At 37.5% G+C, this 26,582-nt stretch overlaps 1 protein-coding gene across 1 annotated transcript; it reads left to right on the top strand.

The window, feature by feature from the left end:
- The first annotated feature begins 9,357 nt into the window (after nucleotides 1-9,357).
- LOC127131766 (uncharacterized) lies at nucleotides 9,358-9,924 on the top strand. Its single transcript, XM_051060679.1, has one exon. It carries the CDS (start codon nucleotides 9,358-9,360, stop codon nucleotides 9,922-9,924), a length of 567 nt encoding a protein of 188 aa, XP_050916636.1.
- The last annotated feature ends 16,658 nt before the right edge of the window (nucleotides 9,925-26,582 follow it).

Here is a 26,582-nt window from a genome sequence, read left to right as displayed (position 1 = left end):
ACAAAAAAAATGAAATGAAGGCTTACAACGTTGGGTTGCCTCCCAACAAGCGCTTTGTTTAACGTCGTTTGAGCTCGACGGTTCGGCGGTACTTCACGGTTCGGCGAGTGAAATGACATAGACGTCTCGGTTTACTTCTCCACCATGGTAGACTTTTAATCTCTGTCCATTCACAGTCCATCTCTCTTTTGACTTTGGGTCCTCAACCACAATGGCTCCATAATCTCGGACCTCTTTCACTACAAACGGTCCTGACCATTTGGACTTCAACTTACCCAGAAACAACTTGAGTCTTGAATTAAAAAGGAGAACCATTTGTCCAACTTTGAACTCCTTGTGGCGGACCTTTCCATCATGGTATGCTTTCACCTTCTCCTTGTAAAGCTTGTTTCAGTGGTAAGCATTGTTCCTTGATTCCTCCAATTCATGGAGTTGTTCTTTTCTTTTCTCACCGGCTAGAGTGGAGTCAAAGTTCAAGAATTTAAGAGCCCAAAGTGCTCTATGTTCCATCTCTACCGGGAGATGACAAGTCTTCCCATAAACCATCTGAAACGGGGTTAGTCCAATAGGAGCTTTGTAGGTTGTACGATACGCCCATAAAGCTTCATCCAATTTGAAGACCAATCTTTTCTTGAACTCGAAACAGTTTTTTCAAGTATCTTTTTACTTCTCTATTTGACACTTCCGTTTGACCATTTGCTTGTGGATGGTAAGGAGTAGTCACTTTATGCTTTACACCATAATGTTCCAAGACTTTTTCCAAGGGTGTATTGCAAAAATGTGATCCCCCATCGCTTACTAACACCCTAGGCACACCAAAACGTGAAAATGTGTTTTTCTTTAGAAATCTTATCATGGTTTTGGAGTCGGACTTAGGTGAAGCAATTGCTTCCACCCACTTTGACACATAGTCAACGGCTACAAGAATATACTCATTAGAGAAAGAAGAGGAAAATGGGCCAACAAAATCAATGCCCCAACAATCAAAGACTTCCACTTCCAACATGTTGGTTAGGGGCATTTCATCTCATTTGCCTATTCCTCCGCTTCTTTGGCATGTGTCACAACTCTTTGCATGTTCATGTGCGTCTTTAAACACGGCCGGCCAATAAAATCCCGCTTGGAGGACTTTAGTGGTTGTTCCCAAACCGCTATAATGACCTCCATACGGAGAGTTATGACAATGCCAAAGGATATCTTTTGACCCTTCAAGTGTCACACACCTTCTTAAAATGTTGTCCACGCCCGCTTTGAACAAATACGGGTCATCCCACACATAGTACTTTGCATCCGCTAAAAATTTCTTTCTTTGATTACTAGTGAGGTCTTCCGGTGTCAAACCGGTTGCCTTATAATTAGAAAAATCGGCAAACCAGGGCCTCACTTGAATCGCATAAAGCTTTTCGTCCGGAAATTCTTCCCTCACTTCTTCTTCTTTATTTGTAATTTCCACATTAACCAATCGGGACAAATTATCCGCTACCAAGTTTTCGGAACCCTTTTTATCCCGGATTTCCAAATCAAATTCTTGTAATAACAAAATCCAACGAATTAGTCTTTGTTTGGAATCCGACTTGGTTAGCAGATACTTGATTGTCGAATGGTCGGTGTAAACTACAACTTTGGACCCGATCAAATAAGCTCTAAATTTTTCCAATGCATACACTATAGCTAGTAACTCATTTTCGGTTGTCGCATAATTGACTTGCGCTTCATTTAAAACTTTACTAGCATAGTGGATGGCATGAAAAAATTTAGCTCTTCTTTGACCCAAAACCGCACCAACCGCATAATCGCTTGCATCACACATAAGTTCAAAATCAAGTGTCCAATTAGGTGCAATGATTATGGGTGCGGTGACTAACTTTTCTTTTAACTCATGGAATGCTTTTAGACACGACTCATCAAAAAGAAATTGCGTACCTTTGTTGAGTAAATTACTCAAGGGCTTTGCTATCTTTGAGAAGTCCTTGATGAATCTTCGATAGAATCCGACATGTCCAAGAAAGCTTCTTACTCCTTTGATGTTTGTTGGAGGTCATAGTTTTTCAATGACTTCCACCTTTGCTCTATCAACTTCAAGCCCTTCGGAAGAGATTTTGTGACCAAGAACAACACCTTCGGTGACCATAAAATTGCATTTCTCCCAATTGAGCACTAAATTTGTTTCCACACATCTTTCCAAAACCACATCAAGATTTTTCAAGCATAAGTCAAAGGACGACCCATAAACGGAAAAGTCATCCATAAACATCTCAATACACTCTTTGATCAAATCCGAGAATATTGCTTGCATACACCGTTGAAATGTTGTTGGTGCATTACATAATCCAAAAGGCATTCTTCGGTAAGCAAAAATGCCGAAAGGACATGTAAAAGCCGTTTTCTCATGATCCGCCGGATTGACCGAAATTTTTTTGTAACCCGAATAACCATCTAAGAAACAATAGAAATTCTTGCCGGCCAACCTTTCCAACATTTGGTCCATGAAAGGTAGCGGGAAGTGATCTTTCCTTGTAGCTTGATTTAGCCTCCTATAGTCAATGCACATCCTCCATCCGGTTACCGTTCTAGTTGGAATCAACTCATTTTTATCATTTTTAACAACCTTCATACCACCTTCTTTGGGACTACTTGCACCGGACTCACCCATTCACTATCGAAGATAGGATAAATCATTTCGGCCTCCAATAGTTTTACAACTTCTTTTCTCACCACTTCCTTCATTGATGGATTTAAGCGCCTTTGAGGTTGTGCAACGGGCTTGTAATTTTCTTCCATCATGATCTTATGCATGCAATAAGCCGGACTAATACCCTTTAAATCGGATAATACCCACCCTATTGCACCTTCATTCTTTTTCAGCACTTGTATCAACTTATGCTCCTCTTTTGTGGACAAGGCATTGCTAATGATCACCGGTTTATTGAAATCATCACCAAGGAACACATATTTCAAGTGTGGGGGTAGCATCTTTAACTCTAACTTTGGCTCTTCAACTTTATTTTTCACGTCCAAGTCCTCACTTTTCTCCTCATGATAAGCAATCTCTCCGCAAGACTCCAATTCATCCAAAAATGCTTCAATTTCTTTTTCTTCATTTTCGGTTAAAACATGGTAAGCTCCTATAAGAGATCTCTCTAACAGATTAGAAAGATGAACTTGATTTTCAACCTCCACGATTTCCTCCTCGGTGGCATCGATTCGAAAAGAGTCATGCTTGTCATTAGGGTGCTTCATGGCTTCAAAAAGATTGAAAGTTACCTCTTCATCTTGCACTCTTACTTTCATGAGTCCATCATCAATGTCGATCATCATTCAGGCTGTTTTCATAAATGGTCTTCCAAGAATTAGAGGAACATCACGATCCTCATCCATGTCCACTACCACAAAATCTACCGGAAACAATAATTTATCCATATTTACTAGCATATCTTAAGCAACTCCATATGGTGAAGTGGTAGACTTATCGGCTAGTGGCAAAGTCATCCTCGTAGATTTCACCTCAACATTCCCCAATATTTTAACAATGGATAAGGGAATTAAATTGATGCTAGATCCCAAATCGACCAAACCATTGCCAATGTAAGTGCCTCCAATGGTCACCAGTAAAACGACTCGGCCCGGATTGGATTCCTTCCTTGGGAGAGTTTTTTGGATTATGGCGCTACAACGTGCATCAAGCAAGATTGTCTCGTCTTCCATATATCTCTTCTTATTTGTGAGAATATCCTTCATGAACTTTGCATACCTTGGCATTTGCTCTAATACCTTGGAAGAGTTTTTTGGATTATGGCGCTACAACGTGCATCAAGCAAGATTGTCTCGTCTTCCATATATCTCTTCTTATTTGTGAGAATATCCTTCATGAACTTCGCATACCTTGGCATTTGCTCTAATGCTTCGGCAAATGGAATATTTATTTGAAGTTGCTTAAATATATCCATAAACCGTGCATAGTGTCTAGCATTCTCCTTCTTTGATGGTGTGTGTGGGTAAGGTATATGTTGAGCTGGAATAGCACTTACTCCTTTATCTCCTTTTTTCTTCTTTCTTGCCTTTGATTCTTCCTTCTCACCTGCTTCACCCTCCTGTTCAGCTGAACCATTCTGCCCCTGCTTATTTCACGGCGCCAAAGGGGGTCGCAGCGCGAACTGAACAGTTTTTTCCTCTTTTTTCTTTTCATATTCCACCACCACTTTGTTCTCTTCATTTTCAGTTACGACATTCATATCATCCTCTACTGCAACCTCCTCACTTCTTCCACTCATCACCTCTTTACCTCTTCTAGTAACAATTGTTTTACAATGCTCATTCGGATTGGTTTGAGTGTTAGCGGAGAAAGAAGAACCCGCTTGTTGTTCCGACAATTGCTTCGCAAGTTGGCCTACTTGATTCTCCAAATTTTTGATAGTTGCCTCATTGCTCGTTTGGTTTGCCATGGAGGCTTGCATGAATTATGTGAGAGTATCTTCTAGCTTTGAACTTTCGCCTTGCGATTGTTGGACTTGAGAATTTGGACTTTGATATGGACTTTGTTGCTGAAAATTTTGGTTGTTGAATCTTGATTGTTGATAGCCTTGGTTGTTCCTTTGATATGAGTTGTTGTGAGGTGGGGGTTGCCTTTGATAACCTTGATTTTGGTTGTTCACATAACTCGCTTCTTCCAATGGAGGGCAATAACCGGTGGGATTATCTCCTTGACATAGTTCACAACATGCCACTTGATGTCTAGCTTGAGATCCTTGAATTTCCTTCATTTGTTGTGGAAGTTTGGACATTTGTTGAGTGAGTAACTCCACTTGTTGAGAAAGTAACTTGTTTTGGGCAAGAATAGCATCATTGGTATTTAATTCAAGAACTCCTGGTTTCCTTTGTGAAGGACTACGATCATGTTGACTTTGACGATCATTGAGTGCCATCCGGTCAATAATGACTTTCGCCTCTTCCGCGTTCTTTGATATAAGAGAGCCATCCGCGGTAGCATCCAAAAGTGTTTTGTGAGTCGATTGGAGCCCATTTAGAAAAATATGGATTTGAGTGAGTTCATCAAAACCATGGCCTTTGCATTTTCTCAACATTGACTTGAATCTTTCCCAAGCCTCGTTTAGAGACTCGTTGCTCCCTTGATTGAATACCGCAATAGCCGTTTTGGCTTCCATGAATCGGGATTGAGGAAAATATCTTTCTAGAAACTTTTCTTCTACTAAATTCCAAGCTGTCATCACTCTTGGTGCTTGATCAAGATACCACTCTTTTGCCTTCCCCACTAAGGAATGTGGGAACATTCTCTTGAATAATGCTTCTTCACCCACTTCCTCTATTCCCGTAGAATCCGCAATCTCATAGAATTTGGTGAGATGGGTATACGGATCTTCATGGTCCATTCCGGTGAATGGATTTGAATAAAGGAGTTGGAGGATTCCGGTTTTCATCTCTGTGTTCCTTCCACCACGAGCAAATTGGGCATTCTGCCTTGGACTATTGGCGGACATTTCGGTAGGAACTTCACCCGCCATGTTTCCTTCAAAAGTTTCTACACCCACTTCTTCAATTTGAACAAGTGAAGAAGTAGATGCTTCTTCTCTCTGTTTCCTCTCTTCGGTTAGTTTCCTTCTTCTTCGTGTTTTGCTATTTAGCTTTCGAAGTGTTCTTTCAATTTCGAGATCGAATTGAAATTTCTCCTCGGTAGCCTTTCCTCGCATGCACTAGAATCTACAAAACTAACAAACCAATTGAAACACAAGAGTGATAGTAGTAAAATTAAAAAAAAAAAAACTTAGAACAATGAATTATTGCAATGCTTGCAATATCGAACAACAATCCTCGACAACGGCGCCAATTTGTTGAAAAGTATTTTTCCGGCAAATATTTTTATATCGTATCCACAGAGATTGGTTGATATTACCGTCGTTCTATAATCTCAATTGTTGTAAGTTTGAAAAGTAACCAAGTTGTTTTTGAGTGAATTGTTATCTCTTAATTAAAATGACACTAAGACAATGAAATTAGTTTTAAATCAAATATAAAAGGTTTGCCAAGATTGAAGTTCACTATCCCAATTTCTTATGTTTCCATTATGACAATTATATGGACTCAAAATTATTGATGATATTCAAGTATCCTCTCAATAACATTTATTTCTAAATGAGATTGTGATAATCACTATATTAATCTTTAGACGATTTCTCCATCTAACTACTAATATAACAATCTTTAATGTTTGATACAAAAGAAAAGTAGTGTATAAATCTATTTCTACAATTTATTCACTACTTGAAAGCATACTTTAAGTCAAGATTTGAACAACCTCTCTCAACAATAACTCAAATCTGAATATTCAAAATAGGGTGAAAATATCAATCCATACATCAATAATTAATTGTCACATACAAGAGTTAATAGGAATACATAATCAATAAGGGATAGCTACTACCTTCAATCTTGGCAAAGTGGGGTTTAGCTCCTCATCACCATGTTTGACAGCAAATGGAATGAATATAAAAATGCCTTTGTTTCTCTTTTCCAAAACTTGTGATCATCTCTCCTTTTCTCCCATTGTGTGTTTAAAGAGTTTATTCTTTCCCTAATAATCTCCTTTTGGTCTAAAACAGAAAAGTGATCTCCAAATGTTCTAAAAATGTCACACTTAAGTTGGGCTCCAAACATAACAAATGGCCCAAACTAATTAAAAAGTTTGATGTCTTCGCAGGGTTCACGGCGCCAACATGGGTCACGGCGCGAACTGAAGGGAATGCAGCTTCTTTGCCTTGCAAACTTCCTCAACACTTTTTCTTCCAAAATTTATTCTTCAAGTGTGCTTCCAAAATGTCCATCAAGATCCTTCCAAATTTTGCTCATGCAATCCAATGCTCTTTTGTCCACAATTTCTATAAAACTAACAAATAAGTGAAATGTCTACTCAAAACATAATTAAAATGAACTTAATTGCATATTTACTAAATTGTGAGAATAAAAGTGTGTAAATTCAATAAGAACATGGTAAAAGGGACCAATAATAATATATGAAAAGTAGTGATAATTGGTCCCTAACAATAAGTACTAAAGTTGGGTAAAATATGAGAGGTAAACTAATCGAAGTGTTGGAAGAATATAGAGATTGTTTTGCCTGGAACTACGGAGAAATATCTGGTCTAGATCGAAGTGTGGTGGAGCACCGATTTCCTCTTCAACTTGGGAAAAGGCCAGTAAAGCAACATCCTCGACAGTTTACTCTAGAGGTCACTATAAAGATTAAGTAGGAGATCAAAAGACTCCTTAAAAGTTGGTTTATCAGAACTGCAAGGTATGTCAAATGCTTGGCTAATATAGTACATGTTATTAAAAAAAATGGAACTATTAGAGTCTGTATAGATTTTAGAGATTTAAATAATGCTACTCTAAAAGATGAGTATTCGATGCATGTGGCAGAGTTGCTAGTCGATTAGGTCGCAGGCTACGAATACTTGAGTATGCTTGATGGCTATTTTGGATATAATCAAATTCTCATAGCAGAGGATGATGTCCCCAACACGGCGTTTAGATTTCCTAGAGATTTGGGGAAATATGAATGGGTTGTGATGCTGTTTGGTTTAAAAAACGTTGGAGCAACCTATCAAAGAGCCATGAATGTCATATTCCATGATTTCATTGAAAAAATTATGCAGGTATACAATTATGATATTGTGATAAAATCGTCATCTGAAAATGATCATCTTGATCACCTTTGATGCTCATTTGATAGAATGAGAAAATATGGATTAAAAATGAATCCATTAAAATGTATTTTTGGTGTACATGCAAGAGACTTCTTAGGTTTCGTGGTACACAAGAAAAACATTGAGATCAACCAAAATAAGACAAAAGCAATTTTGGATATCAAGCCTCAATCGACAAAGAAACAACTCCAGTCTTTGTTGGGGAAGATAAACTTCTTGAGAAGATTCATATCGAATATAAGTGGCGAGACGAAGGTTTTTTCGCCACTCCTCAAGATCAAGAAGGAAAGTGATTTTCACTGGGGACAAGAGCAATAGGAGGCTTTCGATGCCATCAAAGAATGCCTCACAAAGCCTCCCATTTTGTTACCTCACAGTAGGAATAAGAATATGAGTTTTTATATTGTTGTGTTGGATACGACCATAGGAAGTATGTTAGCTCAAGAGGACATCAGTGGTGTCGAAAGACCCATATACTACCTCAGTCGAATTTTGATAGACGATGAAACTAGGTACAGTATGATTGAAAATTTGTGCTTATGCATGTACTTCTCATGTATGAAATTAAAGCAATATATAAAACTAGTTTATATTTATGTTTCGTCTCATTGTGATGTTATTAAACATATGTTGTTTAAACCCATTATGCATAGTCGAATTGGGAAATGGGTGCTAGAATTAACATAATTTTTTTAACGTATAAGCCTTTGAGGGCTATGAAGGGCCAGATATTGGCATATTTTATTGTAGATCATGCCATAGTCGAACCTTCACTAAACATGGTTGACACGAACCCTTGGCGGTTATATTTCGATGGGTCAAGCCACGAGAATGGAACAGGAGTTGGGGTATCAACATTATCCCCACAAGACATTTCGACGAAGTTCAAATTAAAGTTGACAGCAAATGTTCCAATACCAAAGCAGAATATGAAGCCCTAATAATTGGTCTCAAAATCCTAAGAGATTCAGGGGCCAAGAAAGTAGAGGTTAAGGGAGACTCGGAATTGGTGGTTAGACAAATCACACGAGAATACAAGTAGAGGTTAAGGACTCCGACAATAGCTTTAGCTGCGACGAATGTCTCGAAAATTTCAAAAAATTTGCAAGACACAAATCTTTTGCCATTGAAAATTTGTCGCAGTCAGATTGAAGAAGACCAATGATAGAGTACTTGGAAAATACAGTCAGAAACACTGACAGGCAAATCAAGTACAGGGCTTTAAGTTATGTATGCCTGGAAATGAGTTGTTGAAGAAAACTCCATAAGGAATATTGCTCAAGTGTCTTTGAAATACAGAAGCTTACTTGGCATATCTGAAGTACACAGTGGAGCCTATGGGGCACACCAAGCAAGCCATAAGATGAAATGGCTTCTATTCTGACAAGGCGTTTATTGGCCAAGTATGTTAAAAGATTGTATCGAGTTCACCAAAGGGTGCCAAGAATATAAAATGCACGCAATCATCCAACACTTACCAGCAAGTGAGTTGCACGCAATTATCAAGCCTTGGCCTTTTGGTGGGTGGGCGTTAGATGTCATCGGTGAAATTCTACCGGTCTCATCGAAACAGCAAAAGTTTATCCTAGTCAGAATAGATTACTTTACAAAATGGATAGAAGTTATCCCTTTGGTAAAAATGGATCAAGAGGCTATGATCGAATTCATTCAAAAACACATCGTATATAGGTTTGGGATTTCCGAAACCATTACCACAGATCAAGGTTCAGTTTTTGTGGGACAAAATATGCAAGAATTTATTGTCGAAACAGGCTTCAAGTTAGTGACTTCTACACCTTATTACGCCCAAGAAAATGGCCAAGTCGATGCATCTAACAAAGTGATAATTAGTTTAATAAGAATACACGTTGCCAAGAAACCTAAGAATTGGCACAAGACACTAGACCAAATTTTGGGGGCTTGTCGAACATCCCCAAAAGAGGCGACGAATTTGACGCCTTTCCTTTTGACATTTGGGTACGATGTTGGGTTACCAGCAGATATCTATTTACAATCAATCATGGTGCAACTCCAGAATGATATCCAGTCGGAACAGTTTGGGGAATTGATGTTCGACGAACTGACTGATTTAAACAAAGAGAGGTTGGCCATAATAGACGTATTGATACGACAAAAGGCATGTATGGTCATAGTGTACAACAAAAGGGTTAAAACAAAAACCTTTGAAGTAAATGATTACGTTTAGAAAGTAATTCTACATATGGATCAAAGAGATCGAACCTTAGGAAAATGGTCTCCAAAATGGGAGGGATTGTTTCAAATAATCCGAACGTTTACGAACAATGCCTACGAAATTCAGGAGTTGGGCATGGATCGAAGGATCTTAAGGGTAAATGGAAAATATTTGAAAAAGTTTAAACCTATGCTACAAGAGATTCAAATTCAAACATAGTGAAAATATTCATTAATTATTTAAAAGACCAAGATGGCATACAAAGTGGTCTACCGACCTTACAAGGGTCGCTATAAAAAAGAAAAGTCAAGCAGGAAATATAGATTTAAAGTCCTCAAAAAAGGTCGTCTCATGACCGATTCAGCTGTCAAGAAGGCTTTTATTCCCCCGCAGCTGCTTAATACTGGCCTCGATCTTAAGGGTTTTTTCTCCATGTGAAATCCCTTTCAGAACTTCATGGTCGACTGCATCTTGAGTAGGAAGCGGTTCGGCCGTATCTAAAGAAGCTTTTTGTGCTTCCACTTCAGCAATCTTCTTGTTAAGTTCGGCTATTTGAGCTTGATAGTCCGAAATTTGCTGACCGAAGGCTTGTTGTTGGCTGAGACGCTCTTGTTTCTTGGCCTCAAAGTCACTGATTTTCTTCTCACACGCTTCACTAAAATCCCACTCAAGCCTCATCTCATTGATCTTGGTCTTGATCTGAAAATCAGCATTTCGACAAATGGCAAGATCCTTGACCAATTGGGTAAAGAAAGCTTCGAACTCAATCAAGTACTTGATAGTCGGGGCAGGAAGCTCATGAAGGGAAAGTTCGTCGAGAAGCTTAAAGATGTCGCGCGTCATACCTTCTTCTTCTTCGAGGAAAGTTAAGAATTCACGCTCAAATAGATGATCTTTTAGTTGTTGAAGTTTGAGTGTGGCGATGGCATCTATCCCTGACGAAGGTACGGCAATCAAAGAATAAGGTCGGGTCTTAGTCGAAACTTAATGAAGTTGCTGCAACTTCCTCAAAGCTTCTGCCGAATTATGTTGCTTCATAGCCTGAACCTCTTCCGGAGTCAAAGTACTGGAAGAGATTCCTTTGCTAACAACAATTGAAAGGGCTTGAATTTGTTGCGCAGCGAGATGTTGTTGAGCCTCAGGCGATACACTTTGAAACTCGTCTTGTCTTTGAGGGCTCAAGATAGCCTCAAATGCTTGATTGTCGACCCTTGCTTCAACTACGGGCTCAGTTGGAGTCAAATCGGTCACATGTTCCTAGAATCAAGAAGTTAGAACCCATGTCGGAGAATAAGTTTGTGAGTTGGTAAAATAAGAGAGACAAATACCTGAGAAGCCACGTGTGGTGGAGAAACAAAAGGACTTATTTTTGGACCATGAGGGGAAAACACCTCACTAAGATCATCTGGAACCACAGTCTTCATGGTCGAAGGAGTGACTCTTGAGGGGGGTTTCTTGGCTTGGACTTTCTTTTTTCGTGTCGGAGTAGGTGGAGCAGCTGATGGCACTTTCGATGTTGGAAAGATATGTCAATGCACACTGCCATCGGAATCTTCATTATCGACCAAAGGCACCTCTTCAGGAACCTGAGTCATAAGACAAGTGAGAGGGTAACTAAATTGCTAAAAACAAAGCCCCATGAAACACTAACGCTAAGTACCTTCGACTTCGGAGTCGATGGCGCCCTTTTCCTCTTAGAAGGTTTGCCATGGGCTGGTTCAGTTGTTGGAACCCTTTTTCGACCCTGACAATAGAGAAAAGGAATGGTTATTTTTGCTCTCTATAAAGAAAGTAAAGGTGAAAGAACAATGGTTACTTTTTTTGTTGGGACTTCGTCAGCATTGGTAATTTGGATTGTTGCATCGGGAGCATCAGTAGACGGTGGTGGAGGCAGAATTTTTCCAGTGAGAACGGAAAAGGCATCAATCATATGTTGAAGGAAAAGATCACTAGAAAAAGCTTGACGTTGGTAGTTGGCCCACCATTCATCGAAGTTGGTGGTTGTTAAAAAATATTGTTGGAACTTAAACACGGGTAGTTCAAGGCGTTGGGTGGACTTGTGAAAATGCAAGCACGCTCTATGGTCATTAGCGTCTAATGATCGACCATACCATACAATGTCAGTCGAGTGTGACACCAAAGGTTTCGGTAACTTTTGACTAAGGTAAAATTGGAGAGCCACCAAGTTGGGTTGGTAACTCATGAAGCCATACCCCTTCGACACCGCTTCAACCCTAAAGGGTAGTAGCATAGGGGTCAAAATGCCATCCACACATCACTTGATTGTGCTACAGCTTGAAGGGAGTCACTTGGGAAAGGATTCTTAAACCATTTCGGGCCAAAGCTTTGGTCCACGAATGGAGCCATATCTAGAGCAAAGTTGTCGGCCTCGATGAACATGTTGAAGTACTTCATAAAAAGATGTTTGTTGGTGGTTTCTTAGCATGTCATCAGGGCAAGTCTTGCTCCTTCGACTGGTCGATCCTCAATTAAGCGCATTATGCACTCCGACACCAGGTAACCCAACTGATAATCAAAAGTGGCATTCAACTAGTGTTGCAAAAGCCACAAAACCTGACAAGTTCAGGGCCTTGGTAGTAGAATGGAGGTATTTTAATTTTAGGGTTGCGAGCCTCAGCGAGTGGTACAAAGAAGCTGGCAAAAGCTTACCTAGAGATACATGTCGACCTTCGTGAATTTGGATCGCCAGACTTATGTAACTTTTGGCTATCTGTAAAGAGCTAGTACAAAAACATAATATGAAAGCCATAATGTTAGAAAATAAATACGTTCTTCGTCAAAAACCTCGACAGAATCCTTATTATGGTGATCTTCGATGTAGTTTTAGAGGTTAGCATGACTGAATGAAAATATGGTCTCTGTCGAAAGTGTGGGGTCGAAAGTTTCGCCTAGTGGCGATAATCCTGTAATATTCGCCACATCAAAGAAAGTTGGCGTCAAAATGCCACATAGAAGCTAGAAAGTATTGGTCGAACCTTCCTAGAAATACATCAAAGCCAGCAACATACAGGGGTTGATTTAGTGAGCTTGCCTTGAAATCTGGATAGCATCGCAGATCCCCGTGCTCATCCACTGGTCATGGAGTTTTCGTTGGACTTTGTTAAGCCAAGATAAGTACTCTTTGTTCCCTGGGGTAGGCATTGACCTGGAGACTCTTGCCTTTGGGTCCATGAATCTGACGTTAAGGGTTCTATCTTTTTCGAAAGTTGGAGGAGCAGCAGGACTGTAACCAGGAAAACAGCCTTGAACCATTTTTGGTTTAGTTTTGGTGTCTGGGTAAGGTCCTTGAAATGCAACAAGTTTGTTGTCAACGACAAATGGAATGAGCATCTGGCGTTGCCAGATTTTTACCACTGCCTCATCAGCAGAAGTGGGTTGAGGAGTATGTTTCACACTTTCCATTGCAGAAAGTTGAAATGCGATGGTGTTGCTGTCAGTGTTTAAGGTGATAGCGTTTTTGGTACGAGCAGAGGAAGTCATTGTTATGAAAGATGAAGAAAAATTTGGTAAGAATAAGATTGTTGTGAGAAATTTTAGAAAGGATATGCAGATGAAGAAGAAGGAAAATAACGTTGAAGGTAAAAAGTGGTTATTTATAGGTAAACCAAGTGACAATCAAGCATTAGTCGATTGGCAGTTGTCCGACTAGGAGGTAGTGGGAAAGTTGGTAGCTTTAGTTGAGATCCCACGACCTGGGAAGCAGGTCATAATGATGATAATTTTTCTAGGAAACCGTAGCGCGGGAAAATCATCATTGCACACAAAAACATGATTAAGGATTAGATGGCCATCCGAAATTTGGAAATTCAAAAGACAAGTTTCTCGATCGTAGCGCCTCATTCAAAACTGGCCTTTTATGGGGCAATTTTTAGCTGGAAATTTATACTTGAATAGCATGAAGCCAGGTCGACCAATAGGAGGTCGAAAGTGGAATCGACGAAAGGGGGAAACCAAGAAGGTTGGGTCGACGAAGGAGATGAGTCTGTCGAAGTCGAAGGCAAGCTTACCATAACGAGAACTGATTCTGGGAAGCAGAAAGGGGGAATTTACCAGCAACGTGGGTGACAGGCTCTGACACGTGGTGCATTGTGAATGGATCATAACCTCCGGGAAGTTATTTCTTACTACTATTTAAGTAGATATAATTTTCATTTCAAGGGGTGGCAATTTTAACATTGAAATAGGAATACACTTGAAGTATCAAGTGTTAGAGAAGTTAACTTCCTGCAAAAATGTACTTTTGCTTCCACCTTTATTTTCAAGTCATTTAACTTGTCAAGTTATTTTCATTTGCTTCGTTCATTTACATATATATCTTGTCTTTTATCTTTCCTTACTTTTACTGCATTTCTATTTTGCAAAACATTTCACTTATTGTTCAAGTATTCCAAACACTTTACGAACAAAACCATCATATACTTAACACACATCGATCTAGAACTTTGTAGTCGGTCCTGCAAGTAAACCTTGATAGGAAGGCTAGAGATTTTTGCGAAAACAAGTCAACCTTCTGATACCTCCTTTGATAGTGAGATTGGTATCTATGTCAGACTTCCTCGGGTGAATGGCTTCAACAATAACTTGAGACTCAAGAATTCCTTTCACCCCACTAAAAGGAACTCTATGAGAAACTGGCATACCCAAAAGATAAGCATACTCCTCCATGGTGGGCAACGGTAGACAGGATCATAGAATTGAACCAACGTACAAAGAAAATCATCCTCAACATCAGTGGATATAATAGATAAAAGTCATCCAAAACGGTCTCTGAGACTCTTAGGATCATCCATAAAAGATGTTAGCTTCCTTAATTCCATAAGATCGGGACATCTGAAATTGTATTTCTGAGTATTCATTCTTCCAATATCCATGATCAAAATATCTACAATGTTTGCAAAGAGATTCTCTAAGTTCCTTGGAAATTGGAAAAAAAAATCTTATGAATGTAATGAGTGCATGATGCAACAACCATAAACAAGATCACACAAAGCACACAAACAAGGTCCAAAGATTCGGAGTCACAATCATGGAGCCAAGGGTAAGAACCAACCCACAATATGTGTATTAAGGGGATAATCACCTGTAGAACAAGGTTCTTAAAAGTTTCCAGAGTCATAATTCCATCTTTTGGATATTACCGGCTTAAACGACTACTCGTCAACCAATAATATTCTTAAGAGAAACGCGTCCGAGTGTAGTATCGCATAACAACTAATTCAAGTCTACATGTGAATATCCACTGCACTACATCCTAAAAGGCCAAGATAGGTTAAGGGTTCTAAGGTCCTCGACTTCTCGGGCTCCCAGGTCGGAAAAAGTAATGCCAACTACAACTACTCGTGTGACATCAGTAATCCCAAAGGGGCATCCAGTGAGTGGGGGATCTCAAGTCAGTTTATTAAGGATTAACTCCACGTAAGCCAAACATAACGATATCACCCTCCTATCATAAGAGCTCTCAAGTCCGGGTATAGGACTTATCTTGCCACATAGAGATCACCAAGCACCAGACATAATAAACAATAACAAACAGCAGCAAACATAATATATGCACAAAAACAAAGATGGGTTTAACCCATTAGAGACTACTCCCCAGCAAAGCCGCAACTTTTCTGTAGCGGTAAAAAAATTGAGATTAAGTTATTGATTAACTTAACTCACAAAGTAAGAGTCGCCGCCGTGCTTTTATTGTTTCCAAAGGAAAAGGAAAAAAGTACTAACAAAACCCGAAGAAGTTTTAAAACAAAACTAATAAAAGAGATAAGGATGTGGGGGTTAGTTATGCAAAGCGAAGGTGTTAGAACCCTAAACATCCATGGTACTCCATGGAACCTCTTTAAAAAAATTCCTTTTGTTTTGAAAATTGGTATTGTTTGCAAAAGATTAGAGAGATGGAAAAGAAATGTTTTTTTTATGATTTTTGTGTTTGCCAAGACTTTTTAAAAGTCTCATGCCTACATACCAATAAAGTGCAATGGAGGATCAAAACCTTGTAGTTCGTGGTAAAAATAACAAAGGTGTTTGTTTTGATTCATTTTTATGAAAAGACATTTTGTCATTTTAAGGAGAATACTCAACTAGTCACCCACAAATATGAGAACTTTGCATCATCATGAGAAGGGATCCAACTTGGATAAGGATCAACAAATATGCCACTAGCTCTCTTAGATGAAAAAGAATTATCATCAATTTTATGGAGATAGGAGAATTATATCTCAACTATGGAAAATGACTTATGTCTAAACTTTGAGAAAAGTTTCAAAAGGAAAAAAAGTGCACAAAGGGCACAAAATGACTTGAGTGAGTTATGCATTTTTTATTCTTTTGAAATTGGTCTAAATATGCTTAAGAAGAATTAGCATTTGTTAGGAAAAGGTTTTGAAAATCACTTGACAATAATCAAGGTTTATTGAGAAATTGGTTCAAGTTTTAAAAAAAACAAGAAGGTTTTGAAAAAGATAGAAGATTTTTGAAAATTTTAAAGAAAGGGGGAAGAAGAATAGACTATCCTAGAGCATACAGTAAAATCTAGGGAGGAAAGACCTAACCAATAAATATCAACCTTTATGACATAAGTCACGAAAGAATTCCCTCATTTGAATTAAGCTTCAAACAAGTAAATAATAACCCATGCATCATATGAAACCAAAGTAGCTCAACCAAGTCTTCAAAGGTAGTCCCAAGTCAAAGGTACCAGATGGATTCCATGGTCTCAAACCATAACTTCCCAAGCAAAGGTCAAGGTCTTAATTCTAGGTCCATAACTCCACAATCATTGTTAAGGATAGTAACCACAAGTCCATGAATCAGGATAACCAAGTTTCTTTTTAGGTTTTTTCTTATTAATGTTTTCTTTACAAAGATATGAAAGAAAAGTCCAAATGGACAAAGAACAAATGACATAATCACAAATAGTATGAGATGGAATGCTAACATAAAGCATAAAGTAAATGGTACAAATAAAGGAGCATAAAGTAAATGACTTGGAAGTAAAAGTTAATACAAGTAAAATGTTAGTAAATGATGTTAGAAATCAAAATGAAAGATGATTTGGTCATTTTTTGGAGAACACTCAATTGTTCACCCACAAGCGTGAAAATATGAACTTATACATCATTTATGAGAAGGGCTCCAACTTGGATAAAAATCAACAAGCATGCCACTAGCTCTCACAAATGAAAAGGGGGCAATATTTTCACACAATACCATGAGGAATATGAGACTTACAATCTCACTTATAAAAATGCATTTTCTTTTCGGACAAATTTAGCGCTATGTTAAGCAATCATAATTAGACTTATGTAGAAGTCACAACTATCTGAGGTCGGTCAATAATAACGTTAGTATTAATACATGCTAGAGAAATGATATGTAAATCATCCTCCTAAAGTCATGCCACACAAAAAAAGAGAATAATCAGGCACAAAGGCTATGAGGATGGTCCACTACTTCAATCCACACTTCATGACACTTAGGACAAACTTATGCATCAATCCAAAGTACCTTAAATGATCCATGATTAATTAGAAGGTAGATTTGAAATGATGAAAGTTCATCAAGTACCAACCCACACATCATGAACAAGATAGACACAAACCATCCAATTGATCAAAGGGAAAAGAAGGAGATGAAGAAGAAAATTCACACCCAAATTGGATCAAAAGTTTGATCAAGTCATCATCAAAATCGATCATCCACTTTGGTGGATTAGGGTTTTTACCCCATCAACACCCAAGATCCATTGAGTTTGATGAGACTCATGATCCAAACCATCATGATCCAAGACCAACAGAAGTTCACAAAGGTCACACAAATATAAAATGCAATTAAATGAAATAAAAATGCATCAAAAGCATTTTTAAATGAATTTTGAAATAGAAATAAAATGAAAAATCCATAAAATCCTTCAAAACACGAAATAAATGGCCAAGAAAATTATGGAAGGTGAGAAATAAAGTGAGAAATATGTGATAAATTTTTCAGAATTTAAAAATACATAAAAGTAATTTTAAACCAATTAAAACAAAGGAGAAAAGAGAAAATTCATGAAAAATAGAAAATCAGTGAAATAAAATATGAAAAAATAAAAATAGATGAACAAAAATAAAAGAGAATTTTAAAAATTATTTTGGGAATTTTTGGATGAAAAATGAAATTAGTATGAATTTTAAAAGAAAAAGCAATTAAAAATGGGAAAAGAAAAATAATTAAAATCAGAAAAAAAAATACTGAGTGTTGGATCACGCCTCATTAATTAACGTGGCAGATGCAACACTCCTCAGGTTATGGAGCACGATGGAACGGGCTACAAGCAGCACACAGAATCCAATTCAAATCCAACCAATCACAATATTTCAAATGTCCAATGTGCCTAGCCAAACTCAGACGACCTGGAACACTCCAGTCATCTTCTCTGGTAAGCTCTCACCGGAGCTTCATTGTTTGTTAAATTCAGAACATGAGACCATCACCCTTGTGATCCTTTTCTCATCCCGAATTCAACCTCATGCTCCAAATTCATTTATCTAAATCGAGCAAAGGGAATTTCAGAGAAGTTTCAGAAGCAAGTAAGCTATGAAAAATAAAATAAAATGATGAACACGATCAATCAAGACCAGCTAAGTTAGGGGAAAGCATCAAAGAGTGAAGGACTACATTGGGGTAACTTGTTTGAGTTTAAATGATGCTCGAAACTACCTTGTCTGGATGGTGATCAGAAGTTGATGAAGCTCGATCTGGTTAGAGCAGTTCAGAAGGTCTCAGAGCTTGGGAATTGTTGCAAACTTTTCAGAGGAAGCCGAAGATGCTAATGGAATCAAGAAATTTGATTGAAACAAGTTGAAACTCAAAACACGATAGTTCAATTTTTCTAGAAAATTTCAAGTTGCAGCAGGAATTTCTTGGCTCTCCAAAGCTTGGAAATGAATGCAGTAGCTTCCTCTATTTATAGGGAATGTGTTTAGATCTAAATATGTGTGGAATGATGTTGAATTCGTGCAAAACGAATTTGACCCGAATGTGAGAAAAATGTGACTTGCAACTCATCAAAACTTAGCCAAATGATGCATTTTAAGGGTCAATTAACTTATTGAGACTTGTTTAAACATGTTTAGGTCCAAAACACATGTTAATTTGGCTTGGAATTAAGATTAGTGAAGTTCAAAATTCGGGCAATGGTAATTTCTTCAGTTACAAGTCACCATGTTCAACCCAATGGGGCACCCTACTCAGGAGGCTTTTTGATCCCGTTCTTTTTGCAATATGTTAACATCATGGCAAAGATTACAATGTGCCAATAAAGGTTGCATTTGGATGATTGAGCGCAAAGTTATGTCATGTTGAAGTTGGCATGAAAAAATGATCATATAACTTAGAAAAGTTCAAGTGCTCCATGGCTGAAAATGACATGTAATGTCTCAATGAATTTCATGGCCTTCTAAGCATATTTTGACCTTGATCCTTGAAGCAAACTTGTAGAGGGCATCACAAATGAAATTGTGCAAAACGAATCATCCTCAAATGTTAAAAATTGAATAAGTTATGATCTTTGAAAGTTGAGAAAACGTCACTTGAAAATATGTCAAATTTCACTAAGTCCACAAATGACCTATAATGTCTCCAAACCTTTGATGATTCTCCAAGCATAATTGGCTCTTGTAATGTAAAGAGAAGTTGTAGAGGATGTTGATAAGATTCATATACAAAAATAAGCATTCAAAAATATTGAGAATTGAAGGAGTTGTGATCCTTGGAACTTTGACTTCAAAATATTGACTTTTTGGTCAAACCACTTAGAACAAGCTTGTGTACTTGGACTTTCCTTGCATTTCAAAGCACATGGGTGATCATATGAACTCAAAATAAGGTGTATTTTATTGAATCTTGGTTAAATTGCCTAAAGCTTGAAGTTGCTTATTGAAGAATGCATGGAAATAAACAAATGAACCTTTGACTTTCCTTGAGAAGTAAGCAAAAAAACTTTGAGAATGTCGTGATTGAAAAGCCCTACCTTGCACAATAAACTTAAGGAAAATAAAACATATTTTTGATATTTTTACTAGTGGTTAGATAAGCAATTAATCATGCAAAAACAAAGGTAAAACACCAACAAAGAGGTGCTTGATGATCCCTGCAATGAGAAAACCTAAAGAAGAATAGGGGGATCAAGATGTGACCTTGTTTGTGTGCAATGATGCAAATGATATGTGGTATCTTAGGGTTAAAAATTAGAGTATCACACATGTCACCCCCTGTACCCCTGAATATCACCCTACACCCCCCTCAGATAGGATCACCATCTTTTCCTCTAATGTCAATATTCAAAGGCATAGCATTGGCTATGAGCTCCGTGCAATGCCCCGGGAGATGGTTTCCCTTCACAAATAACATACTGACCTTACTTTGCAGATGGAAGTGGCTAATGCCACTCATGTCGAAGAAACAGATTACCTCTACTAGGAGATCCACAGTCTTCAATGCGAGATGGTAGAAGCTCGGGCACCCTATCCTTGTCGAGATTGCTCACGCACGTCTATTTAATAGACTTTCCACTATCTTCTTCACACTTGATACATTAAAGCATTGAGGCCACTTATTAGCTTATGTGTGGGGGAGGATTTATATCTCATCATCTTTTTATTTCACCGTCTTTAGACTCATTTTCGTCGCAATTAGATTTAATTTACTGTCATTATTTACTTCATTGTCCATTAGATTCATTTTCATTTTTTTCCCGTTAGTAACATTAATTTTTCAGAATTATTTTCATATTTATTCATTGTTATTTTCAGTTAATTTTTTATCTTTCTACTTACACCATTTGGTATTATTATTATTTCTAACCCGAATGCAAGTTTCATCTTTCAATTTTGACAATCCATCAAAGCAAACCTTCAAGAAATTGCCAACACCCCCCCCCCCCCACCCCCTCAAAATGCACCCAAACACTCCCAAAAGCCCAAAAATCCGCAACAAAATCCCATCTTCCGAAATTACACATATGGCGTTCGCCATGAAATGGTGGCGATCGCCACGGGTCCAGGAACATCAAAAAACGGGACAGAAGCGGAAAAATCACTTTTTTCCCCATTTTCAACCTATCTTCTTCTTCCCCGAACCCATTTTCTTCCACCATTAACTCACATAAAAATCCCACTCACTCAAATTTACTCTTCATCACTCCATTTCCCACTACCTTCTCCATAAATCTACCAAATTCCTCAATCTCAAATTCCCTCATTCTCACAATTTCACCAAAATACTCCATTTTTCACAAAATCCACAACAATGGAAGCAATGGGTGATGGACATATCATTTTTCGACAAGGAAGGAATGACACCAGGAAAAGGAAGAAATATGAAGATTTGTTGAGTCGGGACATCTTCTCCACGAGGTATGTCGGCAACGCTTGCTTGCATAGGTTAGAAATTTACAATAATGTTTATTATTTGGTATGGACATTAGGATTGCAAGATTTGTTTGAACGTAGAGACCGTACTTACGTGAACCTGACACGGGAGTTTCTTAGCTCACTTATCTACTCTATAAGTCAAAACACAGTAAGCACTGCAGGAACAATCAAATTTCGTATGTTTAATGTAGAATACAAATATACTACTGATCAGATTGCAGAGTTGTTGAAATTTCCTCATGGGGAAGGTGTCCCATGTGTAGCACCTATAGAAACTGATTGGGCATTTGCGGCAAGTACATTTTGGCAGGAATTAATAGGTTTTTCTACGAACACCTTTAAGGGTAACTTGCTTTGGAAATTCATACCATTTTTTCCCGAGAATACACAAATAAGTTGAATGCCAAAGAGATATTCTATCTGCAAGTTGCACTCACACAGATACCATTAAACTCGGTCATATTCATGGTGGCCCACGTGTGTTTAGTTTTGAAAATAAAGGATCCATTTCTTTTGGAGGATTGATTACCTCTCTTGCCCGTGATCTTGGACTCGATCAAGAACTTTCTACTTTAGAACCTCTACAACCTCGCACCATTGACCTGCAATTTCTCAAAAACCAGCGGTTGTGTAGAGTTAGGAAGGCATGAGGATACCACCTCATGGTTAACAATAAAGCCATCGAGAGTGTCATTTTGCCTTGTCTTGATCATACCGACGTGTGGAGAGAAAATTAGACTTATGATTTGCTTGCCCCCACCACTAACCAGGTACCCCAAAACATCCATCGAGATGATACAGCTGACGATGATACCGATGACGAATATGATCGGAGAAACATGTCTCCCGTTCATAACCCTCATCCCCCTCATTTTTCACATGCACACACTACACATATGCCTTATAACCCTTTTACATGTACCACCTCTGGTTTCTATTATGACGAAGAGATGTTGCGGGAACAGAGAGCTCGTGAGGAGGTTAGTGATGGCTTGTTTTATGCCATGTATGGGCAACAACAAGATATGATAGAGTTCATGCGGGAATCACAACGCCAAATAGACCACTCCCTAAGATCGTGATGGAAACCCAATCCATCATGGAAGCCCAATAAATGCGTCTGCAAGCTTCATAGGCACGTGATTTTGATCTTGTGCATGCTAACCAGGCATCTATAATAGGGAACCTCTAGAGTCTACAAACGTCAAACGCCTCGCTATCGGCACAAGTCCAGCAGCTCCAGATTTCCCAGAGTTCACACACCGGATCCAGAACCGTCATCCACGGCACCAGGACCAGACAAGAGAGGGTAGTGGAGGCCATCAGTAGCATATCATCCAGTTTCTACCGTTCCTTTTTCACCTTTTATCAAAAGACTGGGGATAATGTTCAGTTTAAGTGTGTGAGAGGAACCTTATTGATTTCATCTTTTTATCATAGTTTTTTAGCTAGATTTACTATTTTAGTATTATTGCTTAGGATTTTATTCACTAGTTTAGTTTGTCTGTTGTGTCATTTCATGTGTTGTCGAGTCTTTATGCGTCGTTTTCTACTGTTATTAATTCTTCCATTTCATTAGCCATACAAAAAAAATTAAAAAATAAAATAGGTGTTTAATTTGAAATTTTAGGCTATTAGACAAATTAACGATAGGTTACAGAGACTTGGGAAAACCCCCAAAAGATCAGTATCGTCTTAACACCTTAAAAGTCTCCTAACTATGGAGATTGATTTGGATACTTGTTATACCATGGCCTTGAAATCTCGCCCTTAAATAAGTCTTTAAGTAGTTTATCTTAGCAGTCATCATCATCTGAATTACCACTGAGTAAGCAGACCGATGCAAATAGGTGAATGATCGTGTGCTAAAAAGAAAGAAAAAGAAAAGTCAAATCTGGAATAGAAAGAACTAGAAAAAAGAGTTTGCATTCTAAGTTAGGTGACCCTCACCCGGTCATTTAGCCTAACGGCTGTGAAACCTCTAAGAATATTGCATATTCATCATAAATGTTTGACATAATATGGATCATGGTCACTAACATGTTTGTTTGTCGTGTGTAAACAGATAACGGGCTTAATGTGATTGCACCTGAATGAAAAATGACGAAAAATGGGATGAATAAGTTAGGTCTGGGCATAATGACATGATGTGAATTGGTTTCTATAGGAAGGAGATTTATGACCGCAAACACGAAATGTGTTGTTATGATACCCTTAGTTTGCGTGTTAGTACCTATCAATATGGCCTTGAGATAATTAAAGTCTTTATCCTAGAATAATTACATGAGCACCATTGTGTTTCTTCTTATGAGCGAGAATGTCTGCTTGAAGACAAGCAATGGTTTAAGTCTGGAAGATTTTGATAACACCGAAACACACCGTATATTTGACTCGATTTACACATGTTTTACTGTCGTTTTGATTTCATTTCTAGTATTATGTTGGTATTTTGTATGGATTTCAGGTACTTAACCATGTGGAAGCCGTGCACGAAGAAATGAGGTAAATCAAACGGAAAACGGAGAAAATGTCCATTTTGCACTCATGGCGACCAGCATGGCGATCTCCATGGAGTTATTCATGATGTGGCTGACGTGTCCCATGACCCAACGGTCAAAAAGACCAAGTCCCCGTGTTTTGTGAAGGAGGCGTTTGCCACAGGGAGTATGGCGATCGCCATCCCCTATAAGAGTGAAACGGTCAAAGGGCTGAAGCATTCTTCCCTACTTTCCCTTTTTTCTCTCACACGAATTTAGCCACATTGAATTGGTTTCAAGGATTTTGTAACACTATAAATAGAGGTTGAATTTTACATTTTAGGACATCAAATCTTAGTGCAACTTAAGCCATATATTCATATTTTCAAGAGCTTTAATTCTTCACATCGGAGGATTATCGCATTGCGGTTGTTATTGAGTTTGGAGCACTTTATTTTGCCGCACTTTTAGTTTTATCTTGCCAGCATTTACTTTTCCGTTCAAGTTTTCCTTCGATTTATTTTTGTACCAAATTTAAGACCCCGTTTGGAGCGGGTTCTTATTATTATCAGAATTATTTATTTCTTTTGTCTATTTACTTTTTATCATCAGTACTAATTATTTCTTTTGCTCATTTACTTTACATGCTCGTTATTTTTCTTGTCTTACTTTGAATTCGAAGTTAAATTTATTTCCCTGCACGTTCGTGATTTTAATTTATTCGCTTATTATGTTTAATTTGCAACCCCTCGCTTTGTTGCTTACTATGACCATGTCCAGCTAATCTACCAGTGCTGGAATGTGAGGACCGTCGATTCGAAGGTACTCGATCTGTTATTTCTTTAGGATTACTATCAGGGTTGTTTTGGTTTTTATCTCAATTTTTCAGAAATTAAAGTTGGTCAGGTTACTACGAGAGTAAGACCGTAGATACGTCGGGTAAGATCGAAAGTCGTCTGGTACCTAAGATAAAATTGTTAAGTGTTTTATTAACAAACACCGCGAGAGCACTTTATAAATTAATTAGGAGAAATTGATATTTCTAAAAAGTGATTTTAAAACTATTTTCGGACGTGTTTATAAGTTTAGAATCCGGTTATCCGGACGACCTTCGGGAACCCTTTAAAGTAAATTTTTCCAACCAAAATTACTTTTTTTACTAAACAACATAATATAATTTCTAGAAAAGGTTTTCACTACTTTAACACAAAGCGCATCGGGCACTCGATAGCGGACGGTATAATTTAAAGATTAAAATCTGGTTCCAAATACGCGAGAGCGACGGTTTCTTTTTAATTAATTCTTTTACAAGGAAGGAAACATTGCCCCGTAAGTAGTTCTACTTAGGAATAATAAGAGTATTATTGATCGATGAGAGTCACATTTCGGTATTACATTTCTGAATTTATTCAAGTCTATTATTTTTACTTTGTTATTCTTATTCCTAATCTTTTACGATCGCCTTAGATAAACACTGTAGCAATAGAAAATGATAGATTGATCATTATGTCTCTGTGGATTCGACAACCTTTTATATTACTCTGATACACTTCGTATACTTGCGGAAAACACACATCACACAGCCAAGAGTTAGGGTTTTGCTTCCCAGATGAATGTCAAGTTGTAATCTCTTTGAATTCATGTCCCAGAGACCAAGAATTAAGGTTTCACCCCAATGATTGCACATGAAGAGCCATGTCACATCTCTAGGATTTAAACCACCATCAAACTCTAGTTTTGCAAGTCATAAGCTTTAAATCTATAATGATTATTAGCAAGTGTTAACATGAATGAGTGATGCACATGAATGAGTACAAATGAATCTCAAGTCAAAGGTTAGATAAAAAATGAAAAAGGAGGGAAAAAATTTAGTATTACAGTATGGTCGGTACATTTTGAATTTACTTTAATTAATGCATGTCTTTTTAATTTATGTATAGTGTGTTTAAATCAATTGCTGTGTGTATTTTCTAATTTATGATCTAAAATGACCTAAAATATAAGTTGGTTTCAAAAAAATATCTAAGTTAGGACAATATTGTTGTCTAGAAAGCATTCAGAGAATTTCTGAGCATCTTCGAAACCATCTCATCTTATGTGCAATAAACACACTTCCAATAACTTAAAATGAATTCAAGTGGTTTTATGAAGATGCATCTTCAGATCCAACCAAAAAAAATTTACATAGATGCATCTTTGTATCATATTTTGACAAAATAAAATGTGGGACAAAATTATGAATTGGTGCAATTTTAAATGTGTTTGAAGATACATTTCTAAACACCAATAAAAATATTTTTAAATTTTTAAAATGCGTAGAGATCGAATGGAATGAATATTTTTCTTTGAATAATACCATAATGGTTTTTGACATATTCATCATTGTGCTCCTAATTTATTCTAAACATAATTCTTCTCTAAAAACCTTAGTTTTCATTCTCTCTTCTCCTCGCATTAAATCCATCAAATATCTATAGATTTTGCTTAACCCTTTATTATGGAGTCTTTTTGAAATAAAAATCCATTCCTTTTCAAATAATATTCTCTTTGCTTTTGTTTCTAACAAATGTTATTTTACCTATAAAAAATAAACAAGAGAAAATGATAAAATCAAGGATAATGCTAATTTGTGATCCAGAGGCACGTTAAGAAACTCATTTATAAAAAAATTGTATTGAAAATAACAATTAAAAAATTAAATTTTATATTTTTAATATAACCAATACACAATTTCCAAATTCTTTATTTAGTTCTTAACTTA

This window comes from Lathyrus oleraceus, chromosome 3, assembly GCF_024323335.1.
Source record: "Lathyrus oleraceus cultivar Zhongwan6 chromosome 3, CAAS_Psat_ZW6_1.0, whole genome shotgun sequence".
Lineage (NCBI taxonomy): Eukaryota > Viridiplantae > Streptophyta > Magnoliopsida > Fabales > Fabaceae > Lathyrus > Lathyrus oleraceus.
Note: the sequence above shows the minus strand (reverse complement) of the source record. Positions and strands in the feature narration are given on the sequence as shown.

Coding starts and splice junctions, on each gene's coding strand:
- LOC127131766 (XM_051060679.1), top strand. CDS start 9,358: ATGGATCAAGAGGCTATGATCGAATTCATTCAAAAACACATCGTATAT.